Source organism: Salminus brasiliensis, chromosome 23 (genome assembly GCF_030463535.1).
Source record: "Salminus brasiliensis chromosome 23, fSalBra1.hap2, whole genome shotgun sequence".
NCBI lineage: Eukaryota > Metazoa > Chordata > Actinopteri > Characiformes > Bryconidae > Salminus > Salminus brasiliensis.
The window spans coordinates 25,220,115-25,244,480 of record NC_132900.1 but is presented as its reverse complement, the minus strand read 5'-3'; the positions used below and the strand labels follow the sequence as shown (position 1 = coordinate 25,244,480).

Below are 24,366 nucleotides of genomic sequence, written 5' to 3'. Positions count from 1 at the left end.
GTTGTTTGGTTTATTTATTTATTAATTTTTTGCTAATTTTGCTAATAAACCTAATGTGGGTGAATCATTTCTATTGCAACTGTACATCCCTCTCTCTCTCTCTCTCTCTCTCTCTCTCTCTCTCTCTCTCTCTCTCTCTGTGTGTTTCCCTCTCTGCTGAACACCTGTCTTTCCAGCCCACCCCCTACCCCACCGTCTGGAGACAAAAGACCACAATCTGATTGGCTAGAGCCGATGCCCGGTGCACGCAGGGCGTCCCATTGACATGCAAATGGGGCACTATATAACCTCCCTTAAGCCTCAAACACACACACACTCACACACACTCCCACACACAGACTGAACTGGCAGTTCGAGCCCCCCCTTCTCCCCCCACCCTGTGACATCATGGCCCCCTTTAGAAGTGGATTCATTCTGGAGGAGGAAACGAGCGCGCGAGGAGACAGGAAGGTAAGGAGGCCTTCAGGTAGAGAGGACACTTAAATTGAATGAATGGATCTCTTTTAAAAACCATTTGTGCTGAGTGTGAAGAACCTTTTAAAAGTTTAAAGAACCTCTGCCACATCATTTAAATGTTCTAGACCATTTCAAGGTTCTTCATGGGATTGCACATCTAAGCTGTTCTACAATCAGATTTGGTGGAAATTGTCATTGGAACACAATAGTTTTAGGTCTAAATTCAGGGGGATGAAGTGGTTTAAGTAGACGGATGTTCTAGATGATCTAAGATGTTCATCAAAGGAACTCAACACATCAGATGTTTTTGGAAGTGGTTTTACGCAGCTGTTAGTTCTACTGGGGTCGCTATTAAAATGGGTCCCACTTTACGTGACTTTGTCCTGCCTTTACAGACTCGCAAACCGCTGGTGGAGAAGAAGAGGAGAGCGAGGATTAATGAAAGCCTGCAGGAGCTCCGCAACCTCATCACTGACACAGAGGTAGGAGAACCAAATTTATCATCAGGAGAACATAACCAGATTTATCATTAGGTGGACCATATTTAACACCCGGAGAACCAGATTTATCATCAGGAGGACCAAATTTATTATTAAGAGGACCATATTTAACACCAGAAGGACCATTTTTAACAACGCAAGAACCAGATTTAACATCAGGAGAACCTAATTTATCATCAGGAGAACCAGATTTATCATTAGGTGGACCATATTTAACACCAGGAGAACTATATTTATTATTGTGAAGACTATATTTAACATCAAGAGAACCAGATTTATTATCATGAAATTTATATTTAACATCAGGAGAACCAGATTTATTATCATGAGAACCAGATTTACCATCAAGAGAACCAGATTTATCATCATGAAAACTATATTTAACATCAGGAGAACCAGATTTATCATCATGAGAACCAGATTTACCATCAAGAGAACCAGATTTATCATCATGAAAACTATATTTAACATCAGGAGAACCAGATTTATCATCATGAGAACCAGATTCATCATCAGGAGAACCAGATTTAACATTAGGAGAACCAGATTTATCATCAGGAGGACTAGATTCAACATTAGGAGAACCGGATTTATCATAGAGGTGACCAGCTTTAACATCAGGACAACCAGTTTTATCATTTGGAGGGCTCAAGGAAATTTATGATGAGGTCAGATTTAACACCGGGAGAACCAAATTGATAGGGAGAACAAGGTTTCTCAGCAGGGTAACTAGAGTAATCATCAGAAGAACCATATTTAACATCAGAAGAATACATGTAACACAGATGTAACACATGGAGAACCAGATATGATTAGGAGAGAAAGACCTATCATCAGAAGGCCAGATGTATCATCGGAAGAACTACATTTATCTTCAGGGGAGCCAAATTCTTCACTCGCAGAACCAGATAGAACAGCAGATATTCATAATGACAAACTGCCAGTAAAGCCTTGCATTTGCAGTTGCAGGCAAAAATGGAGAATGCAGAAGTGCTTGAGCTGACGGTGAAGCGGGTGGAGAACATCCTTCAGCAGCAAACTCACGGTAAATACATTACTTTCCCTACTACACTCAGCTCTTTTATGCATCAGCTAAATGGTTAATGTGTGTGTGTGTGTGTTTGTTTGTATGGACTGTAGAGGCGGACACCATGAGCCATGAGGCCAGTGAGCGATTTGCTGCCGGCTACATCCAGTGCATGCATGAAGTTCACACGTTTGTGTCCACTTGTCCCGGGATCGATGCCGCGGTTGCAGCAGAGTTACTGAACCACCTGCTGGAGTGCATGCCCTTGCACGACGAGAGCCTACCAGAGGCCCTGCTGGACCTGATGGCAGACCAGTCGGTGACTACCTCCATGCTGAGCCCAACCAGAGCAGCCAGTGAGACGTCTGCAGCACTGTCCCCAACTTCATCTTCATCCTCATCCTCATCTGGGGAAGATCTGTGCTCAGACCTGGAGGAGACGGATGGAGAATCGAGTCCAGCTCCAGCTGAAGAGGGACGGCCTACTATTACTTACAACTCATCCATGTGGAGACCATGGTAGGCCAAGAGGAGACAGTGTGGAGGAAAGAAAGACTCAGAATCGAGCAAACATGGCCTTTCTCTACTACACCCAGCTCTTTTATACATGGGATCTTGTCGGACAATGCCTTAACCAGAGTTCATTTCATAGTAAGTTAGATATAATTGTATAATATAGTTTTTAAAGATTTTAAAATAAGAACATTTGTTTCTTTCTTCTGGAAAATTACAAAGTTTATTTTCACAAAAAACACTACAAGGACGAAAGTATTGGGACACCTGCTCATTCATTGTTTCTTCAGAAATCAAAGGTATTAAAGAAGAGTTAATCCTGTCTTTGTTGGAGTAACTGTCTCTACTGTCCAGAGAAAAAGACTTTCTACTAGATTTTGGAGGATTTGATTACACTCGGCGACAAGAGCGTTAATGAGGTCAGGATGGTGGACGATCCCCGTCCCACCTCATCCCCAACTCCTCAACTCATCCCAAACGTATTGGATGAAGCACCATCCATCAATCCAGAGAAGACAGTTCCACTGCTTCACAGCTCAATGATGGAAGGCTTTACACCCCTGACATTTGACATGGTGCCAGTAGGTCCATGTTTATCTGCCTCAGAGAGTTCGGTTCTATTGGCAACACTTTTTTTACAGGGACGAGACAAGATGTGTGCGTGTGAGAGAGAGAGAGAGAGAAAGAGAGAGAGAGAGAGAGAGAGAGAGAGAGAGAGAGAGAGAGTGTATGTTTGTGTGTGTGTGCATTTGCACATCAGTGTCAGCAATAGGTGCAACTTATTGGAAAGGGTGTCCACAAACATTTGGACATACCATGTATAGCATTAAAAGAAACATATTTAATCATGAGAACATAATGTATCATCAGGAGAACCAGCTAAAACAGCAGAACCAGATTTAATGTTAGGAGAACCAGATTGGGCATCATGAGAACCCAATTTAACATCAGGTGAAGCAGATAAATCAGTAGAAGGACCAGATTTACCATTAGAAGAACCATATTTCATATCACACCCCTGATTGATTTTGGAAGAAATGCTAGAGGAGCAGGTGTCCACAAACATTGGGCTATGTAAAAAATGGGACCCTTGACTAAAACCAGCTGTTTTATAAACGCTGTATCTTTGCTTTGAAGAGCTCGTCTGATAGCGGCTTAGGTATCCCTGTACTACATTAGTCACATTAGTTTGTTTGACCATTTTTTTGGGGTCATTTTAGTTCTCGTGCTGGATTTTTGTGTCACTATTGTGAAAAACAGTAGCATAGAATGTTTTTATTCCCCAACCTGAGGCAATTATCCTTTATTAGGAGAAGGAAGATTTGATTATGTACTGCTTTCTTATGTTGTGTTTCATAGAGAAGAATTATAATAACTTAATGGCCTGTTATTAGTCAGTGTACGGTTATTTAAGGTATTAAAGTTGATATTTTAACAGTTTAGTGTCCGTTGCCTGGTAAAACCTGCAGAGCACATGACATGACATCTTCACATACAGTCTTTATTGATATTTAGCTCCCAGAAGGTATAACGCTAGGCACCTTGCTTAGCTCTTGGCTATTATTCTTACGTTTGAAAGCTCACAACTGTGCTACATGAAATAAAAGCAAAGGAAACAAATATGTACAAACATGTTTTGCTCACACACTGACGGGTGCCTTTTTGAAGGGGTATTTAGGCCTAAAACTAGCAGCTATTGTTAATATTCTGGGGTACAGTATTGTATCCCTCAGCCTCATCAGTCATGAACAGAAATCATGACTTCATGTAGGTCCTCCCAGCTTTAAACTACATCATCATTAGGGGGGTTTACCTATTGCAGCAAGGCTTATTACACACTAGGGCATATTATTCAGTACAATTGGTGGGGCTATTTTTTTTTATTTTTTTGGTTTCAGAATGTTGTAATAACACTTTCAGCCCACAGATGCAGGCCTCAGGCTGTTCAAGAGGTTAAACGTTATGTTTGAACGTTTTGCTTTGTTTAAAGAACAGCAGAATTAGGTAGAACTAAAGGTAGAACAGCAGAACTAAAAAATGGGTAGAGAAACTTATTGACTGGGGTTTCTTTACAGTGATGGTGAATGCAAACTGGTGTCGGTTGCCATGACTACAGCACAAATATAGCCATTTTATGTACTATCCAGACCCACCAGTGAACCTACACGTGTCTTCTGAGTTCTATATGGGATGTTGAAGAAGGGAAAATAATGGCACATCTGAACAAATACACGTTTTCCTTTTGGGACTATTTTTTGCTGCACAACGCCCTCCACCACTTTAATGCTAAGTGATTTTACAAACTCGTTTTAGACCCAAAATCTTCTCATATCTCTGGCAAAGCAGTGTCTGGGGCATCTGGCAGTGTATTCATGATTTATTTGGTGCAATGGCTTTCTGTGAGCGAGCTTTCAGAGGATCAAACGTCTGGTTCCATTCACCACCGCTGTGAACAATTTTGACTTGGTTAGTTTGTCAAGAACGGAGCATTTTACACCAAAACCACTCAGAATGACTTTGTTTGCTTCTTCATCCTTTTATCATGCATGGGTTTTGAAGCAATGGTGGACTTGCCCTTTAAAGCATTGTAAATGATTTAGTAAGGCTGGTTGGATTTGAAACAATTAAGGAATCACAAAGCGCTTTTTAAAGCTTGTATTATTGCGTTAAATGTTTTGTATGGAACTCTAATTGGTTCTAAGAGCATTAAACATGAATAATTACTGTATTTGTTTAGCGATATTAAATGTAGTTATGTAGTTACATAGGTTATTACGCAGTTATTTGCATAATTAATTGCATTTACATTTTTACTAAAATTACAATTTTTCTGTCATCAAAATTGTAAAAAATGCTTTTTCTGTCAAATTACAATAAAATATCTATCTATTTACAGACAGTTTACAGTTTGTTTCATACAATTTGCACATTCCACACAGTTTCTCCACCAACAGCAAGATTTTGATATTTTGGACTTCTAAAGCTTAATCAGACTAAGGAAGGTGTAAAATTATATTACTCTTTAGAAAAATGGCCATATGCTGTCGTTTAGTGGATGAGGTTCCTATCAGACAGCGGCTAAGAGGGATGTCTGACCTTTGACCTCTTTCACCAGTCTAACGCCGTATTTGTTTGGCTTATGGAAGTGGATAGAAAAGGTCTCATATGCCAAACTTTAAGTTAAACCAGCCCATCTGCTGCGGCCTGGGGGGCTATTCCCAAAGCTCATCCAAAATTCATAGAGCTCTACTGATCATCTGTGCTACAGGTGGCCTTCACTGACCCCTTAAAGCAGTACTCCTCTCTATCTGCTCAACCCACAGTTAAAATCAAAGGGCCATCATTTCTCTTGAAATGAATCCTGAAGTGCCGATTCCAGACACACAGAATATGAAGTACAAGAGAAGTCAATGGGCAGGTGCTCCACCTTCAGCATCTGCCCACTGATGCTACTATAAGTGTGTTTGAGTCAACGTTCTGTTCTACTCTTTAACAAAGCCTGAGGAAACCTGACACAGTCATTGTCCGAGGGAATCGTCAGCATGCTACAGATACAGCAGACAGAGATTAGGAAGAGTCGGAGTGTTCTGATGAGGTCTTACTGCGGGCCCGTCGCATTGATTCTTAATATCAGTTTCCTCAAAGCAGCACAGATGGCCTGCCACAGTCGGAGGGCGCTTAAGGTCGCCAACGCATAATTCCTATAGAAAACAGGCCTGTAAAACAAACCCAGTTAGCTGAGGGTGGAAAAGATCCCGTGGGAGCATCAGAATAAAGGAATAAAAACGGCTTGGCTCAGAGGAAGCCTGTCCATCTGCGGGAAAACTAGAACACATGTTCTGAAACTAATTTAATCGGTAAAATAAAAATCCTTTGTATCCTAAACGTAGTCTTCTTATTTTCATTATTATTATTATTATTATTATTATTATTATTATTATTGGTGTTGGTGTTATTATTATTGGTAGTTGTTTTGTTCTTCTTCTTGTTGTTTTTCAAGTAATCAGGCAGACATTGTGGAAAATATGACATATCACAAAAACTACTTATTATTTGTTGTTAAAATTATTATTATTATTACTATTATTAATAATAATAATAATATAACCCCAAAATATCATAATAATAATACTAATACTACAACAACAAGTACTACTACTACTACTACTACAACTAATAATAATAATAATAATAATAATAATACATTATTGTATATAAGTACTACTTCTAGTAATGTAAAAGGTTTAACACAACTGCTGCTTTGTGCAGACATTGTGGAAAATATGCCTAATAACAATAATACCTATTATTATTATTATTATTATTATAACCAGTTAAAATAACATTATTATATTTATTTATTTGTTGTTTATATATGTGTTGTATGAGCTGCTGCTGGAGCTGCCAGTAAAAATTCCGCCACTAAAAGCAGAGCTCAGCATTTTTTTTGTGCAAGGAAAATTACAAATATAGTGTAAATACATACTTAATATTTATACATTCAAAAACTTAAAATACACAATAAAAACATTATATGGTACATCTGAAACTAAATCCAGATTTTACATAGAAAACTGGACTCATGTAAAGAGAGTCATATTTTATTAGAACACAGGAATAACGACAAAACAGTGGCGGTTTTCTACCAAAAAACAGAAAGTAAGGAAAAGGGCTGAAACATTCAACAACAACACGCTCATTTTGGAGAAAATGAACTAAATTAAACAAAAAAAAAATAAAACCCAAAAACATTCAAATAAAAAAAATATATTTTCAGACTGGGTCTGGCACATAGCCAGGGGGGCCAGGGGAGTCTATTTTTTTTGTCAAAATAAACTTTGACATGGGCCAAAAGAGACATATAAGGACAAGCCTAAGCATCAAGTTTTGGTCATGTATTTTAATGAGGACAGTGACAGTGGGCGGCTTTAGAGGGCGCCACCCCGAGAGTTTTAGCCACTATCACACTGCAACGTGTGCCAACACAGACAGTACAGAGCTCTCCTGCACCATTAATCCTCCTGATTGTCCAAATTTAAGCAAATTCCACTTTACAGCACTGCAGAGAACGGTTGCACTCGTGAGATATGCAGGTAAGAAAAATAATCTCAGTTGAAACCGGTCAGAACTGTGGCAGAGACACACTGTGTTTGGAAAACACCGAAATATTGTTATTAAAAAAAACAAACAAACAAAAAAAAACACTGATAGACGGAGAAACTGAGATAAAAGGAGAGAAGGGAGCTCATTTGGTCCATGTTCTTCTCACCTACGGTCTTCTACCTAGTGTCAAGCTTCTGAACGTCCATGACCACAGTAGATTTTGTTTCTTGGGTTTTCACCACTGTGTAAACACACCATTGTCCTGCTGGTCACGTTTGGCCACTGCTTTTGTCCTCTGGTCCTTTGTTGTTCCAGTGTTTTAAGTCCCCAGTCCATCAGAACATGCTTAGACTGGACTAGACTGTACTGCAGTGCGGTCATTGTGTGGCCTGCTCAGTGTATGTAGCCCGCTGGTGCTGGTCCAATCCCATATTTATTGTTATCTCAGGTAGGAACACTTGTGCAATGTCCATAAGCGTCCTTCAGACATTCTTAATCAGTTCTAATAATTATATTATTATCTCTTTATTAATCTTACAATCTCTGATTGCCATCATCCTTCTGAAACAGACACGTAAAAAAAACAACACCAAAAAATACTCAGATATACCCTCATTTTTGGACTCAGCGCTTCAAGTCTGGGCTTAAGAAGAGAACTGTTCCAGTAACTTAACTTAAGAATGAATGATTCATTTAATACACTGCGTTGGAATAGCTGGTCTCAGTGCAGACTTCTCATTCGGGTTCATACGCATAAAACTGCATCCAAATATTCTTGTGTGTCAGCTTACACACTTACACACACATGTGCACACACTCACACCCGCACACCTTTACTGTAACTAAAGGTAGCGTGGACTTGGCTGCTTGGTTTATAAAAGGAAAGAGTGTGTCTTTAGCTCCAAAGTGGGCAGTGTAAACTGAATGTGGTACTTGAAAGTGTGTGTGTGTGCACGTGCAATAAAGAGAGAGAGAGCGTGTGTGGTGTTCCGTTGGCGGATCAGCCACCTCATGCTGGTTTTCATGAAATCCACTAAGACAACGCTTAAGAGTTGCTAGGAGACAGAATCTGGGCCGGGTTGCCCCGCCTCTTCAGGCGGCTGAGACACACCCTCTTCCTGCGGCGTCTCTGTTCCCAGCATGCCGAGCTCCATGTCGGGCAGGTCCTCTTCTAACGGAGCACAAGCGTCGTCCTCACAGTACAAACACTCCTACACACACACACACACACACACAAACAAATGTTAGCCTTGACAAACAGTTACACAGTTTCACTATAGGTCCAGCCAAAAGTTTGTGGACACCCCTTCATATTAGTGCCTTTAAGGTACAGCCTGTTATGCTGACCAATAGAACGGGATGCTCTGGAGCAGCTGAGATCACATTAAGCTAAGGTCACACAAGCAAATTGCGTGCTAGTGGCGGCCCCTGCTGGAGAAACGTCATACTGCAACACCAAGCTGTACATTCCTATGGCCAAGTTCACGAAATTACTTATATTATAAGTTATATATGACATTATGCAGACATACAAACGCCCCTGATACACTCACCTTAACATCGATAGCTTTAGGTATGCCCCCTCTCCTCATCCAGGGGTGCTGCTCTATGAGCTCTCGCCGCTGGTCTGAGGTGAAGCGGGGCTGACTCTTCTGCATTCGCCGTAAGCGCTCGCGATCGTCCCGTAACACCCTCTCCACATCCCTGAACACACATACCACACATTTTTATATGTGGTATCATTTGTTACTCTCATTATACACAGCATATATTTAGTTATTATAATAATTAGGATTTTAATTATTAGTACAGTAGTATTAAAGCATCAAATTCATAAGTACTTCTACCTTAGGTCAAACAGTAACTCCGTAACTCTGCCTTCTATCGTACTATAGTGTATGCACCCGTCTTTTCCATTGGCTGACAGAAATGTCACTCACCGTGCTGGCACCTGATAGGTCATCATGACTTCGTCGTCAGCGTTGGCCATCAGCAGCCAGTGCGGATCCTGAAGGACACACTTAAAGTTCTGTCCATCCTCCTTCGTCTTCACCTTGTGGTCGTTTTCAGAAGAGTCCACACTCCCGAAATATTTGCTTGTGTTGCTGCTCCCTGTAGGGAAAAAAAAAAGGATTATGGGTAATGTCGTATTCTTCAGCTACAGCAACACTAAGTCTGATACTTATAGGTCAGTTTAGGAGCAGTGTTAGTGATCATTTTTGTGCTTACCTGTGCCGCTGTTGGAAGTGTTGCAGCCATTGGAGGCGGAGCCTGTGGAGGCAGAGGTGGCCGAGCCTGTTCCGGAGTGAGAGTCTTCCTGCATCAGTAAATCCATCAGGTCACTTGATGAAGAGTGACCATCGCTTGGGGAATGCGACTGAAACAACACAAGATTCACTTAAGACACGATACAAGTGACTGTTTCATCCCACAAAGGCACTGTAGCTCCACCTCAGTGTATATCACAATACCTACATTTAGTGTTATTAATATTCACCCTAATGAGAGACTGTAGCTCCACCTCAGTGTATATCACAATACCTACATTTACAGTGTTATTAATATTCACCCTAATGAGAGACTGTAGCTCCACCTCAGTGTATATCACAATACCTACATTTACAATGTTATTAATATTCACTCTAATGAGAGACTGTAGCTCCACCTCAGTGTATATCACAATACCTACATTTACAGTGTTGATAATATTCACCCTAATGAGAGACTATAGCTCCACCTCAGTGTATATCACAATAACTACATTTTATGTATGCTATTAATATTCAACTCACTTTTCCACACCGGAATATATGCATCCTACTCTGAACACAATCAGTGTCAATCTCACCTGCTCTACCTCCCCCACTGCAGCGGTGGTGCTGCTGCTGGGTACATTGCTCTTGTCCTGTGCCGAGCTACAGATGCCCTGGGATCCTGAAGGGGGTGCTGTACTGTGTGAGTCTGGCTTATCCTCCAGCTGCAGCAGGTCCAGCTGCAGAGGAGAGCTACAGTGGGACCCAAAAAGGGGCGGCGAATGGAGTGAGGGGGGTGGGGACGCTCCATCTGGGGGTTCGTTAGCAGGAGGTTTGGGTTCCGAGGAGGTCATCCTGTATGAAGGGAACGGCGCCTGAGGAGCGAACTGGGTCTGCATTTGAAATGTCTGCGGAGGGGTGAAGGCAGTTTGGGGCTGAAAGCTTTGCTGCTGGGGTTGAAATGGTTGTTGGGTAGTGTAGGCCTGCTGGGGCTGAAAAGGTTGCTGGGAAGGCTGGAAAGTTTGCTGGACAGTATAAGTCTGCTGCGGCTGAAACGATTGCTGGTTACTGTAGGCCTGCTGGGGCTGAAAGAGCTGCTGGGTGGCGTAGGCTTGCTGGGGCTGAAAGGGTTGCTGGGTGTTGTAGGCTTGTTGAGGTTGAAGAGGCTGAAAGGGCTGTTGGGTATTGTAGTTCTGCTGTGGTTGGAGGGGCTGCTGGGGGTTTACAGCCTGTTGGGGTTCTGCATAGAAAGGAGGGCGAGGCGCCGTGCTGAGCTGCGGAAACACGTAATTGGGCAAAACAAACGCCACCACTGGTGTGACCAATGGGGTGGGGTATGGAGGGGCAGCGGGTGTGGCCTGAGCATTCGGTGCCTCTGCGAAACTTCCAGTTGGGTTGCGTTCGCCACCATGGGGCATTGTGCTGGCAGGTGGAGGAGCAGCTGTGTAGAGCGGATATCCTGGCACCAAGGTAGGGTAAGGGACGGAAAACGCAGACTGGGAAGCCTCAGATGGAGACCAGGACGTTTGGTTCAGGCTCTGCAGAGGTGGGCGGAGCATCCGCTGAGAGACAGCACTGTCTGACGAATCAGGTTTCTTCAAGCGAGGTTTCTTTGACTTTTTGGTCCGCCCACTTCGTTTCATGGTTGGTTCTGCCCCGGATGTCCCTGGTTTGGCCGCACGAGGTCCTGATGGAACTAAGAGAGAGAGGGGAAAAAAAAAAAAAAAATTTTATATGAATAAATATATGAATATAAATATAATATAGTTCTATCTATATTTAACATTCTTAATTTGAAAATTATTATCATGAGTCAGTCATTTTTATGTCAGTATGTGTGCTTTACCATCAGCAGCTTGTCCACGGTTTTTGCCCGTGTTTGCCAGACAGTCTTTCTGCAGCTTCCGGCTCAGGCACAGCTCTCTGCAGCGGCTCAGGAACACCTGCTCCTCCTTCTGCGTGTGTGCAGCCAGAACCTGCTTGGTCAGCCCTAGTTTCCGATAGGTTCCCTGCTCCGTGGTGGGAGGAGACACCATGCTGACAGGTGCTGGAGGGGCGGGGCTTTCTGCTACATCCTCAATTATCTCTGCGTGGTAGATAAGCGCAGATTTGTCGTCTCTCATTTTACAGCAGTACAAATGTACAGTGAATATAAACACCATCGATGTAAAGCAAGAACCGCATATCCCCAAAATGGCCAGATGTGTGTGTAATCATTTGTGTGTGTTTCTACCTGATTCAGGCTGCATTTTCTTGTCTCCCACGTGTACGATGGTGCTGCTGTAGGAACACTGAGAGGTGATTGACACCACACTCTCTGGCTTGGTGGGCAGGGGCAAAGGAGCCAAAGTACCACTGACCACAGCAGCAGGACCAGCCGGAGGCTTCTTACTGGATCCAGGATCTAGAAGGAATTAACAGAAATAAGCATATAATATATAAAAACATAAAGAATATTTTAGAATCAATAAATGCCATTTAGCTGTGCTATTTACCACAAATATAAAACCACACAATTATTATATTTTACTGGAAAACAATATCATACCGATATTCACAATATATATAATATAGTACATAGTATGTTGTGTTTCTACATGGTCTAAAGAGGTGTATTAGGTGTGTAATATTGAACATACACACAGTTAAGATTTCAACTTTGATTGTGTAAGTTTGATAGCTATGGTCACCTTGAAGGTTCTGCAGGGCTCCGTTCGAACCTTTCTTTTCCTCGTCTGAGTTAGAGGAGGTGGTGTTGGAGGAGAACTGGTACTTCCGCTTCACTGTAATGGGTAAATTACAGCTCTCCAAATACCTGAGACAAACAGATACACACACACAAACAGGTGAGCCTGATAATCATAACTTGACCCAAAAATTAGAGATTTACATCAGTTACATAGAACTTGTAAACAACAACAACCACCACTGTACAATACCAGCGACAACTGCCTTGTAACAATCATTACGATGTATGGATGTACCTATGTCATGCCCATGCTGACACATACACACATACAGACACACACCTTATCACACTATCCAAACAGCTGATCTGCTGGTAAGAGTACATGGTCTGGTCCCGCAGTTCCTCCACGGCTGCAGTACCATCTCTGACCACCGGAGCGGAGTCCTTGTGTTTAACGCCTGGGGATTTTAACCCTGCTGGAGATGGAAAATAAGACATATATTAGTAAAACAGATTAACATTATAATAATAAAAAAAAAGTAAAGGCAAAAATATTTTTTTCAACAAAACAAATGTCCTCATATGGTGAAGACATTTAACAATCTTGCACACACTTACTTTCTGTGCTCTTTTTTTGATCTGGTTTAGCAGTGGAGCCCTGCTGGTCCTGAGTTTTTAGCATCTGAACACCTTTACAGATCTCCTGAAATGACCTCTGCATGTCATCAAACATAAAAAACAAACAAACAAGAGTCAAAACAGAATATTCTTTCACCTGTAAGAGAAACAACACCTTTGTACTGTGGCGCCCCCTGGTGATTCTATTTGTGAAATGGACTGAGTGTGAGCCACTGAATGCTGTAAGTATGCAAGAAACTCGCCCTTTGATAACTGGAGAGCAGTTTGATCAGTTTTTAGGGGGGATCATACCATCCCATAGAGAGTGAGGCCAATTATGTTCTCTGGGACTCAGGCACAGATGGCTGCGGCATGACTGGAGATCAAACCTCCCAATGACAAAGCCAACTTTTAGCCAACGCTTAATCATGACTGTACAACTCGGAAGCTTTTACTGGCTATTTTAAGCTGTATTAGCGTATAGAGACCAACCAGGGGGTAGTGTTGTGCTAGTTTGTACTCACCGGTTTGGCCCTGCTTCCCTCCTCCTGGCCTGTGTTGCTGTTTTCTGTGGCAATGTTGCCATTGCTGTTGCTGTCGCTGGACGAGGCCACACTAAGCAGGTGGTCGTGAGAACCGTTGCTGCCGTGGCTACCATAACCGCTAGAGCCTATACTGTGTACTGGCTGCAAGATGAATACAGACACACACATACACACATTCACTTACAAATCAAGGGTTTAGCGTATGACAGATGTTATGAGGTAGGATCGACATAAATGGCATTAAACGCTGGACTGACATAAATGGGCATAAACGTACCATTTCTAACACTGTTATAAGGTAACACTGCTAAATAATGGAAGTTTAAGGGCAGAGGTCAGGTTAAGAATGCCATATACTGATATTCCAAGCAGTTCCCACTGCCTACACAGTACCTCTGCAATAAGCCATGTGTATAATAATAATAATAGTAATAATAATAACCTTAAAGCAGTTGTACTCAGTAATGAGAAGGGTGTCCATAACCCTTTGGACACATAGTGTTCTTATGGAGCATTTGCATGACTTCCTGTGTGTGTACCTGTAGCAGTAGTTTATGTATCTGCTCTGTGATTTCCTGAATGTCTGAGTCCATAATTTTCCCTTCTGTAAAAGCAGGAGCTGAAAACACATCTTCATTCACAGGACCCCTGTAACACAGACACAAACACACAAACATGTTGACATACAATACATACACAGGTTCATGTAAACACAAATATGTGATGTAGGCAGGCATACGTCAACAAATCCATCACTTCTGCACTGGTGGTGACAGTAATACATACAGTATATAAGAATATATATATATGTGTATGTGTGTGTGTGTGTGTGTGTGTGTGTGTCACATACTTACATGCGAACTTTGTGTCGTCCGATAACAAAGGACACTTTGCGGCTCCAGGGGTTGACGAAGCTGGACCAGCTGGTATCTATGGTGACATATTCCCCGTTGCGGGCGCAGAAGCGGATGGAGGAGTGATCGAACGGCTGCCCCATGTACTGCAAAACTGCAAGCACAACAAAATAGATGAGACAGTGTGTGAGTGTTTGTGTATGAATGTGGCGGGTGGGCAGAATCGGCAGAGGTAGGCTGAATTAGGCTCTTTTAGCTGAAAAGGCTAAACTGCTACATGTTGAAATGGATGAGTCTGAGCTGAATGGGTGGGGTTTAACAGCTGTAGGATGAATAGGCTAGCTCAACTGCTATAGGCTGATCTGCATGGCTAAACTGCTTTAGGCTGAATGGGTGGTGCTAAACTGCTATAAGTAGAATGGATGTGGCTAAACTGTTACAGACTGAAATGGATGAGTCTGAAGCTGAATAGGTGGGGCTAAACTGCTATAGGATGCATGGGTGGGGCTAAACTGCTGTAGGATGAATAGGCTTGCTCAACTGCTATAGGCTGATCTGCATGGCTAAACAGCTATAGGATGCATGGGTGGGGCTAAACTGCTGGAGGACGAATGGGCTAGCTCAATTGCTATTGGCTGATTTGCAGGGCTAAACTGCTAGAAGTTGGATGGGAGGGGCTAAACTGCTATAAGTAGAATGGATGTGGCTGCTACAGGCTAAATGGACAAAGTTAAACTGCAGGAAGCTGAACAGGGTGTGTGTGTGTCTGTTCTTACTCTTGCGGTGCACTGCCAGCATCAGTGGCCTGTCATTGGGGTGAAGGTGGAGAAGCACAGGGGTCCCAATCAGGTCCTGTGGCAGATAACCCAGCAGAGGTACCGCCCTGTAAGCCAGAGCAGAGAGTGTTACACACACAGTAAATATGCTCATACACATTCTCAGACACAGGTCGTTTACAGGCTGTCTGCAATTGGTTAAAACCAGAGATATTCAGTGTTCTAAAAATACTGACTGTACCATCATACACTCTAATAAACATGTATAGTGATACTGTTTATTGTAGTAATGATGACCTATGGTCAGACTGCCCATCTTTAAACATACCTCTCATCTACATCCTGGAACACACAGTTGGGGGTGTGTGTTGTGGTGAAGATCCTCTTGTCTGGTGGAATCCGAGGAGCTATAAAGACAAACAGTCAACAGTGTCATCTTCACTGTACTAAAGAGATGGAGAACATGTTGGACACATTCCAACATCTGTTTCCTGTTAAATTTCTATTATATATGGAAACAAATGAAGCATATGAAGGTGTGGGTTACCTTCATATCCTGAGTGTACTCTCTCTGCCAATATTAAACAGCAGAAATGCTCCTCCGACAGTTCCGCATCCTGAACCTTCATCAGATACGGGGTCATCCTGAATGGATAATACTGCAGACCGCCTTCTTTCTCCTTACCACCACTAAACACAAGCAGACACACACAGATGTTTGGTTTTACACATTGTCAAGATGTATATATATATATATTTATGTCCCATACACTACATGGACAAAAGTTTTTGGACACCTGCTTATTCAATGGTTCTTTCAAAATCAAGAAAATAGTTGATCCTGCTTTTGTTGCAGCAACTACTTTCCAGGGAAGGCTTTCGACTAGATTTTGGAACATTGCTGTAAGGATTTAACTGCATTCAGCAACATGATAATCATCCCATCTCATCCCAAACATTTCTGGATGGAGCACCATTATTTCCGAGAACACAGTCCCACTGCTCTACAGCTCAATGTTAGGGGGATTTTATACTCCTCTAGTCCACATTGGGCCTTAGGCATGGTGCCTAAGTTCAAGTCTATTTGCTCCAGAGAGTCCTATTCTATTGGTAATACTTTTCTATAGGGACTAGACTGTGTCTGTGTGCATTTGTACATCTGTGGCAGCAATGGGTGCAATGGGTCCACAAACATATGGACATATTTGGACATGTACTGTATATTTAATAATAGTATGTCCCAAATGGCTTAGTAATGGTATATAATAGTATAATAGTAGTAGTAGTAACAGTCCTATATGTATCTATATGAAATAATAGTATACAAAAATATTCTCACCTGATTCGGCAAAAGAAGGATTTCTCTTGCATAAACTCTGTAGAAGATGACTCTGCATGACAAAAGTAGATGGACAGTTTGTTACAGAATGCTTATAATTATCAAATGTTAAATGAGTAAAAACATGAACTAAATATCTGCCTGATGGTCAAAAACTGACCACTGATGAAGGGAAGTGGAAGTGGAGAACTGATATACACTTATAATGGACCTATCCATCATCCGCCTCCAAATTCTTGTGTAGCTACTCTTCCAACACTAACAAGGTTCACCAGCTTCCCTCTTACACTAACTTAAGGCAGTAATAGCAATGGTAATACCAACCTCCCCCCGTGCACATGCTCCATGCGGGCAGTCTGTAGGGTGTGGTGAAGCTGTAGAAAACGCTGACATCTTGAGGCGTCAGAAACTCCACAAACTTCCGGTCCTTAAACTCGTCCTTCCTGCAGTGCAGAATCCCTGCAGCCTGCTCCGATATGTACACGATTTTACCCGTGATCAGAGACACCGCCACTGCAAATATATCCTGCAAACACACACACACACACACAGAGTAAACACATATACTTTACACATAATGGTTATTGTACACATACATTGTACACACCCTGATTTCCTTTGCGATTTTCCAAATAATGGATACTTTTAGCCCCCCTAGTGGACGGAGTGGAAATGTACTGGCTGAATGTGTGTTTGTACTGGTTTAAATCTGCCTTCTGCCTTGTGTTCACACTGCACACAGTGCAGTGGAATCCATCAGCACTTTCTGTGAGTCCAGATTGCTGTTCTTGTTGGATGCGCTGTGTTTTTTCCCAATTCTCTCTTTTCCCTTTTCCCGGTTCTTGTTCAGAATGAGAGTTTACAAGTGTTTGTTAGGTGAATACTTGGGCTGCTGGGCTAAGTGTATATTTTATGTGTATAATTCAATATTTATACAGAACTGCTCATTTTTATGAAACATAAAGGTTAGTAACTGCAAATGTGTTTACGGCGATGTGTTTATTAGTACTGTATGCTATTTGAAAAGGTATTTTTAAAAGGCATTGCATGTACAGTTCTGAGCTTTAACTGAATTTAACAACATGTGGGATCTGGCTCTATCTTTGTCTTTTTCCCACGCTGTTTTTTTTCTGCGCAGTCTCTGCAGTGACGCCAACGCATAGGCAGGATGTTTAAGCTTATATACTTATTTGAGTGTGGGTGACTCACATTGTTTTTCAGAGTGTATTCTGAGGTGATGCTATTGATTTCCTCGATGGTGTAGGAGGACACATCAAGACCGGGCGGCTGGCTGTCATTTATCATCAGCATCTGGTAATATTCTTCATTGGCTAGAGAGAGAGAGAGAGAGAACAGTACACACATCAATTTATCTACATCATTTAAATACAGACGCTTCTCTGTACATTACACGAACATTTCTTTGTTGTGTCTCTTTGATGATCAATTGACTAATAGAAACGCTCCACATGTTTGGAAAAAAAACCTTGCATAAAAGCAACATTAGGTAGCAATTGTGCCTTACAATTGCAGCTTCACAATCATTGTCACTCCTGGCTGGAATGTTGCTTCTGCACCACGAAACTTTTTGGTGAACATTGCATAGCCCGAGTCATATTTGTATCCCGCAAAATCCCATTCGATTTCTATGCCATGGTGCCTCGTCAGTGTCATCCGAGCCAAGGGTGCTTATTCCCACTACAATGTAGGTGGCCATATTTGATATACATGATAATCTATTTTCTTCACATATGTTTGCGCATGCTCACCTTTGACCTGTTTAACGCAGCGCAGAGCGTATCGGAGTGTGTGTAGCGTACTCGCTCGCCCTTTGCAGCGCTTGTCTGTCGGCAGGTGAAGCTTCAGCTCTTTCAGCGTCTTGAGGAGTTCCTTCTGTGTCTTCGCCTTCGCTGATTGCTCACTGCTGCAGGGACCAAACACATACACACACACACAGGTGAATGGAGGTCAACAGAGGTCAGCAGTTAGATAACCGCTGGCAAATAGACTTGGTCTTGTTCGATATGCTTAGAAACACTACAGTAACACTACAGTAATCGGAATATGGAAAGTTTCTCTAAGCTTTAAATAGCTTTAATCCGCTGCAGCCCACAGAGCTGGTACCTGGCCCAAGAGATAAAGGCAGCCAGGACTGTGTTAGGTGTTAGTGACTGTGCACTGGCTGTACACTGGCCGTTCTGAAGGTGTGTGTGTTGTGGGGTACCTGCAGCCACTGGTGGATGGGTGATCCTGCTCTGAGCTCATCAGGCTAAAGGCATTTGAACTGCTGGGAGGAGACGGACTCTGAGAGTTTGAGCTGTAAAAAGACATAAAGAGAGAGGGCAAAGCAATGACTGTAAATATGTAATTACAGTATAATATTTATCCTTTAAATGACTTTTTTTATATAGAAAAAATCCTTTTAGTCAACATCTCATTATTGTATATATGACAAAACAGTTCTCTTCCATCCCTTCCCTCCACAGTTTATAACTCCTGTAATAAGCAATTCAGACCATAAAAGCTATACACTACTTCGAGTGCAGAGTTACGTCCAGAGCATTACCCCCACCCCTCACCTACCAAGGACTATTACTACCACAGGATGCTACCAGCGCTGGGACGGTGAGGGCTAGCACAATCGTCCTCCAGACAGAAGAAATGGCACCTTAATGTAAACAATAACTACACACACACACACACACAGAGCAGAAAAACTCACCTTTTATTGCTCCCTGATGATTCCATAATCGCTGAATCTTTGCCATTCCCACTGGAGCTGCCGTTGGACTCGTTGCCATGCGACTCGTTGCCATGGGATTCCGTACCGCTTCCGCTGGACCCGTTCCCGCCCATCTCCATATCCTCGTGCAGTGGAGGATGGGGCCCCGGCGAAGGGGGTGGGTCATGACTGCTTTCACTGCCATCTGAAGCCCCATCTATTCGGTGTAGGTGAGACATGGAGCCACAGGGAGACCCTGCCTCTTCCTCCTCTGATCCGCCCCCGAACACGTAAGGCTTCGGCTTCGGCTCCTCAGCTGACATTGGTAGGGCCAGGGGTCAAAGCTTAGCTCAATAAACAGCTGACCTGACACATAGTGCAGAGTAAGGAACCTGAGAAAGATAGAAACATATATAGATGGATGGATGGATGGATGGATGGAAAGAGGGAAAGAGAGAGAGAGAGAGAGAGAGAGAGAGAGTTTTTTTATAGCAGCAGGTTTTGTAAGCCGGTGCTGCTCCGCCTCTGCCTCATTCTCTTACAGGTGCCTGCTGTACAATTATTAACCCAACTGCACACACTACACCTAACTTAGCCACAGCCAACTCAACCTCTCTCTCTCTCTCTGACCTGCATGCCCCTGCCATCTTACTATTTCCAAGTGTTGAACTAAATAACAAAATAATAATATTAATAACAACTACTATTAACAACAACACAAAAAATAAATGAAAAAATATGAATATTATTATTGTTATATGTAAATAGAAATGTTATTATAGTTACTATTTTTACCTAATTCATGCCTATATACATAGTACCTATATACATACATATATATATGATTATAATTAGGGTACAATAAACTTTTGTTATATATATTATACATGTATGTATTATATGGAACTGTTTATAGAAGAAGCAGATGTGTCAGAACCACTAGTGCAGTGTGTACTAGTACTAGTGTGTGTGTGTGTGTGTGTGTGTGTGTGTGTGTGTGTTTATGTTCCCTGTAGAATAGGAGCTTATCAGAGAGTGTAAGTATACAGAGCAGTCTGTCACACAACAGCGCTGTAAGTATCTAACACACTCCGTTACATTACACAACGGAGCAAAGTCACAGAGCCCTGTAGTGCAGAGATCATTTAATATCACTGTGTTAGCTCACACAGACTGTCATACAATACTTTTACTGATACAGTTTTATAAACAGTTTCCGATATAAACTCTGAATGCCGAAGTAGAACGAATATGTCGCAGTTTAGAACTCGGTTTGTATGGGTATGGATTGGTTTGTAGGGGTATGGATACCTATAGGTTAGTATGGAAGGGTATGAAAGGGTTCGGATGAGTATGGATTGGTGTGGATGAGCATGAATGGGATCATATAAATGGGTGTATATGGGTATCGATGGGTATGAAATCATATGAATGGGTATGAAAGCACATTGAGGAGTATGCATAGGCATGGATGGTATGGAGAGGTATATATGGGTATAAATGTGTATAGATGGATATGGAATCATATGAATGGGTATGGATGGGCATGGATGAGTATGGAGAGATACAGGTATGCATGAGGTGTATGCATGATAAGGTCCGCCTATATTTAGCTGCAGGGCTTTAATAAAAATAGCTTATTTAAAAGGGCATTCATTTTTAAAATAAAAATGATCAGATTAGTATTGGCCAATTTTTGCAATTTCAATATCAGTCTCAAAAAAACAACCAACCAACCACTACTAATATGGTAAAGTAAATGTTATTTAATTTTCTTGGCAAAGTTTATGAAATCCTGAAAATTCTCCATGTTTGCAGTCAAAACATAGACTTTAATAACAAACCAAACCATACTAACTCTCCATATCACAAGGCGATACTATCATTTCTCTGAAGTCTAAACAGAACAAAATGTAGTGTTACATAAAACTGGTCCTTTTCCAAAACACACACTCAGATATTTCATCTCATCTTTATACACTTTCCCTCATCTAGTTCACCTAATTCAGGTCATACACTAATTAACCCCTCATGTGCTGAGCAGGTATGTTACAGTAGGGGGTGTGCAGATCATGGGGTCATCGGGTTAGACTTTGGAAGCAACCAGCCTAAAACACAGTCCTGAGGGGGAGTGACCCAACAGTCCACCCCTGGAATCCTGATCCAGTCCACAATTTTTGGAGTCACCTTACAGCGATCGAACACTAACTGCAAGTGCTGAACCACTCCGAACACATTTGGTATAAAGAATTTGGTCATTTATGAATAGAGAGGATGGACTTCAGGATTGCACCCAGTGGCCTGAATGAAGAAATGCAAGTAAGGTTCCTAGAGAGAAGCAGACAAATACTGTGGCAATCTGAATAAACCAGCTTGAAAATACCTAAACACTGACATTGTCCAAGACTGGAAGCAGATATCCACATTCCTCAGACCCAAAACAGCGTTGTTTTAGAGGAAAGTGGAGTGTTCAGAGAAAACTGTCACTCTGTGTTGGTTTATTAGGTCTCCCTATGGAGCTCCACTAAGAACCAAACAATGGCCCAAATAATAAATATTGCCAAGATTAGTCCATCTTACATTTTAACAGTATTTACACTGATATTAAACACCAGACATGTCTAGACATCTTACATTTCCAATGCACATTTTAATAACAGCTCCACAGGTCTTCAACAGTTGGCCTATATACCATTTATACATTAGAACACAGCATCAAACAGCGTGCAATTCACAAAACACTCGGAAATGAAATCATAATGATACATATCAAAGCAAACTGGCCATTAATTTGATCCAATAACACAAAATACGAACAGAAGCCAGCAGAAGTAAAGAACACCCTACCTCCAGCCTTCTCTCTATGGGCTTTGAAAACTCACACGTTGACCTGCAATGCACTGCACGGTACACTGACACAGTTATGTAAAAGTGGAGCTACATCGCTCAAACTCGCCCTCCAAACTCATCCTAACTCACCGATTTACCCCAAAACCACGAAGCACACTCACTGTCACTGATACATACTCTTAAAACACAACTAGAGACTAAATAAAACAAATAAACGGCTTTATTCTCCCAATCGGTGCCGCCCGCGCATGCGCAGTGCGAGTTACGTTATGCAACGTATTTTCTTTAAAGCGTTCTAAGGAATAAAAGAGGAATTTAATCACCAACCTGAACAAACCGTCAACACTGCGAGTTTTCTCTGATTTTATGAAGGCGTTGGTGTCTTCATTAAAGCTACATGTGGATAAAAATCCTAGAACGTAGACCCCATGTATTCCACCGGCTCTATTCGCACTGCCCTACTACTTTGCCGTGAAGGAATTGGTATGCTGAATCGGTTCCTTTGAACCTGTTCTTCAGGGCGAAACAGTTCAGAAGTCCATTCACAAATGAATCGAGCTTTTTTTTTTTTTGCTGTTGTTTACGTTATACGTATGTGTATTAAAGTTCATTTTAATAACGTTTATTTGTACAAATATTTGAAAACATATTTGCTGTTTAATCTGATAAAATAAATTGTTTATTCGCTTTAGATTTCAGTTCTTTTTTTTTTGTTTTGGCTGTATTTACTCTATTTGAACCCTTTTATTTTTTTCAGTGTCATTTATAAACGATGCTATAGCAGTTTAGAAATAATAATAATTGTTATTTGTAGTTATAGTAATATTGCTGTTGTTGCTGTGCTATAGAATATAATGTATTTATAATTAAATGACTTCTATTATATTAAACAAGTTGTTTAAATATGCATACAGTTTCCCTCTGTAGACTTCAACTGGCTTATTAATTCCTTTAGCCTTTAATGAAATGAGCTATGAGCGCTACGTGCAACGAATCACACGGTTTGGCTCACTGATTAAAGCTCCTCGGAAGAATCGGTTTGGTCAACTGAGCCACAACCTACTACCGAATCCAACGGCTCGCGCACTGACCTCATTTTGGGCCCCGCCCTCTTCCCCACCTTGCCCCGCCCTCTCCTCCTCCGAGACTGGCGTGGATTGGCTGTGCCGCCGGGGTTTCCATGGGAAACACATCAAGTGACGTCAATTGCCGCTGATTGGTGCGACGCTGCGCCGGTCTGTTTATGTAAACGTGCCGCGCGCCGCACGTGGATCTCCATGTTGGTGAGCGCCGGGCAAATTCTAATAATAACAGCCTGACAACAAGTACAACAATAATAATAATAATACACATAATAATATTCTAAAACAACATTTATTTACATAATATGCATAATAAGTACGAAATTCACACGAAATGTGGTACGAAACAAAGGCAAACTAAACAAACAATATTAATAACAACAAAAAAAAAAACTTTAATACGTGAATCAGTTCACTTACAGAGTTAATGGTTGAATTGATTCAGTGAGCGGGTAATGTAATGTGTGTGTGTGTGTGTGTGTGTATGATTTCGTGTACAGTGAGAGAGCAGGACGTCACGGAATGATTCACAGAGCTGGTTGTGTAAGGACTCGTTTTACTCTCGTGTTGACAGAATCAGTGTTTGAGCAGCTGCTGTTATAAAACTTGGATCACATTTTATTACATAATTTTTAACAATAAGGATCCTCAGGGTGACGCTATCAGCTCTGCAGAGGTGGTGTGCAGCATAACACGTTCCTGTTATTACTGTTGTTACATTATATATATATATATATATATATATATATATATATATATATATATATATATATACATATTTCATATATCATATTGATTTATGTGTATTTTACATGTGACGTATATAATTAAAACACCTGCAGTGCTGTACAAATGTATTGTCCCATCATGTCAAATAAGACAAGGAAAACATAGGGGGGGGAATCAACAACCGCAACCAAACGTCTTCTGTGACTCTCATCAGCAGGATTGCTTTAATTTAGCCACATCATGGGGGGTTTGGGTGGGAACTGTCCATTCAAGGTCCTGCCACAGCCTCGTAAGAAGTGCTGCCTACCCAA

General features: G+C 41.6%; 2 protein-coding genes across 2 annotated transcripts; one reads left to right on the top strand and one right to left on the bottom strand.

Moving 5' to 3' along the window:
* Positions 1 to 376: 376 nt before the first annotated feature.
* LOC140545903 (transcription cofactor HES-6-like) lies at positions 377 to 3,186 on the top strand. Its single transcript, XM_072668941.1, has 4 exons — positions 377 to 450; positions 852 to 938; positions 1,920 to 2,001; positions 2,097 to 3,186. The coding sequence occupies exons 1-4, from the start codon at positions 388 to 390 to the stop codon at positions 2,504 to 2,506; spliced, it is 642 nt and encodes a 213-aa protein (XP_072525042.1). The 5' UTR covers positions 377 to 387; the 3' UTR covers positions 2,507 to 3,186.
* Positions 3,187 to 7,081: 3,895 nt separating this feature from the next.
* On the bottom strand, positions 7,082 to 22,711 carry LOC140546249 (period circadian protein homolog 2-like). Its single transcript, XM_072669490.1, has 23 exons — positions 22,572 to 22,711; positions 19,395 to 19,786; positions 18,897 to 18,989; positions 18,442 to 18,596; positions 17,882 to 18,003; positions 16,997 to 17,198; positions 16,673 to 16,724; positions 15,881 to 16,023; positions 15,662 to 15,740; positions 15,334 to 15,440; positions 14,558 to 14,711; positions 14,243 to 14,351; positions 13,683 to 13,844; positions 13,159 to 13,255; positions 12,881 to 13,016; positions 12,542 to 12,666; positions 12,085 to 12,255; positions 11,698 to 11,937; positions 10,448 to 11,547; positions 9,829 to 9,976; positions 9,540 to 9,711; positions 9,153 to 9,303; positions 7,082 to 8,810 (listed from the first exon to the last, which is right to left on the bottom strand). The coding sequence occupies exons 2-23, from the start codon at positions 19,715 to 19,717 to the stop codon at positions 8,655 to 8,657; spliced, it is 4,197 nt and encodes a 1,398-aa protein (XP_072525591.1). The 5' UTR covers positions 19,718 to 19,786; positions 22,572 to 22,711; the 3' UTR covers positions 7,082 to 8,654.
* Between the last annotated feature and the right edge of the window lie 1,655 nt (positions 22,712 to 24,366).

Coding starts and splice junctions, on each gene's coding strand:
- LOC140545903 (XM_072668941.1), top strand. CDS start 388: ATGGCCCCCTTTAGAAGTGGATTCATTCTGGAGGAGGAAACGAGCGCG. Junction 451..851: donor GCGCGCGAGGAGACAGGAAG/GTAAGGAGGCCT, acceptor CTGCCTTTACAG/ACTCGCAAACCGCTGGTGGA. Junction 2,002..2,096: donor CCTTCAGCAGCAAACTCACG/GTAAATACATTA, acceptor TATGGACTGTAG/AGGCGGACACCATGAGCCAT.
- LOC140546249 (XM_072669490.1), bottom strand. CDS start 19,717: ATGTCAGCTGAGGAGCCGAAGCCGAAGCCTTACGTGTTCGGGGGCGGA. Junction 14,712..15,333: donor GCTGGCAGTGCACCGCAAGA/GTAAGAACAGAC, acceptor TTGTGCTTGCAG/TTTTGCAGTACATGGGGCAG. Junction 9,304..9,539: donor ACCTATCAGGTGCCAGCACG/GTGAGTGACATT, acceptor ATGTGTGTTCAG/GGATGTGGAGAGGGTGTTAC.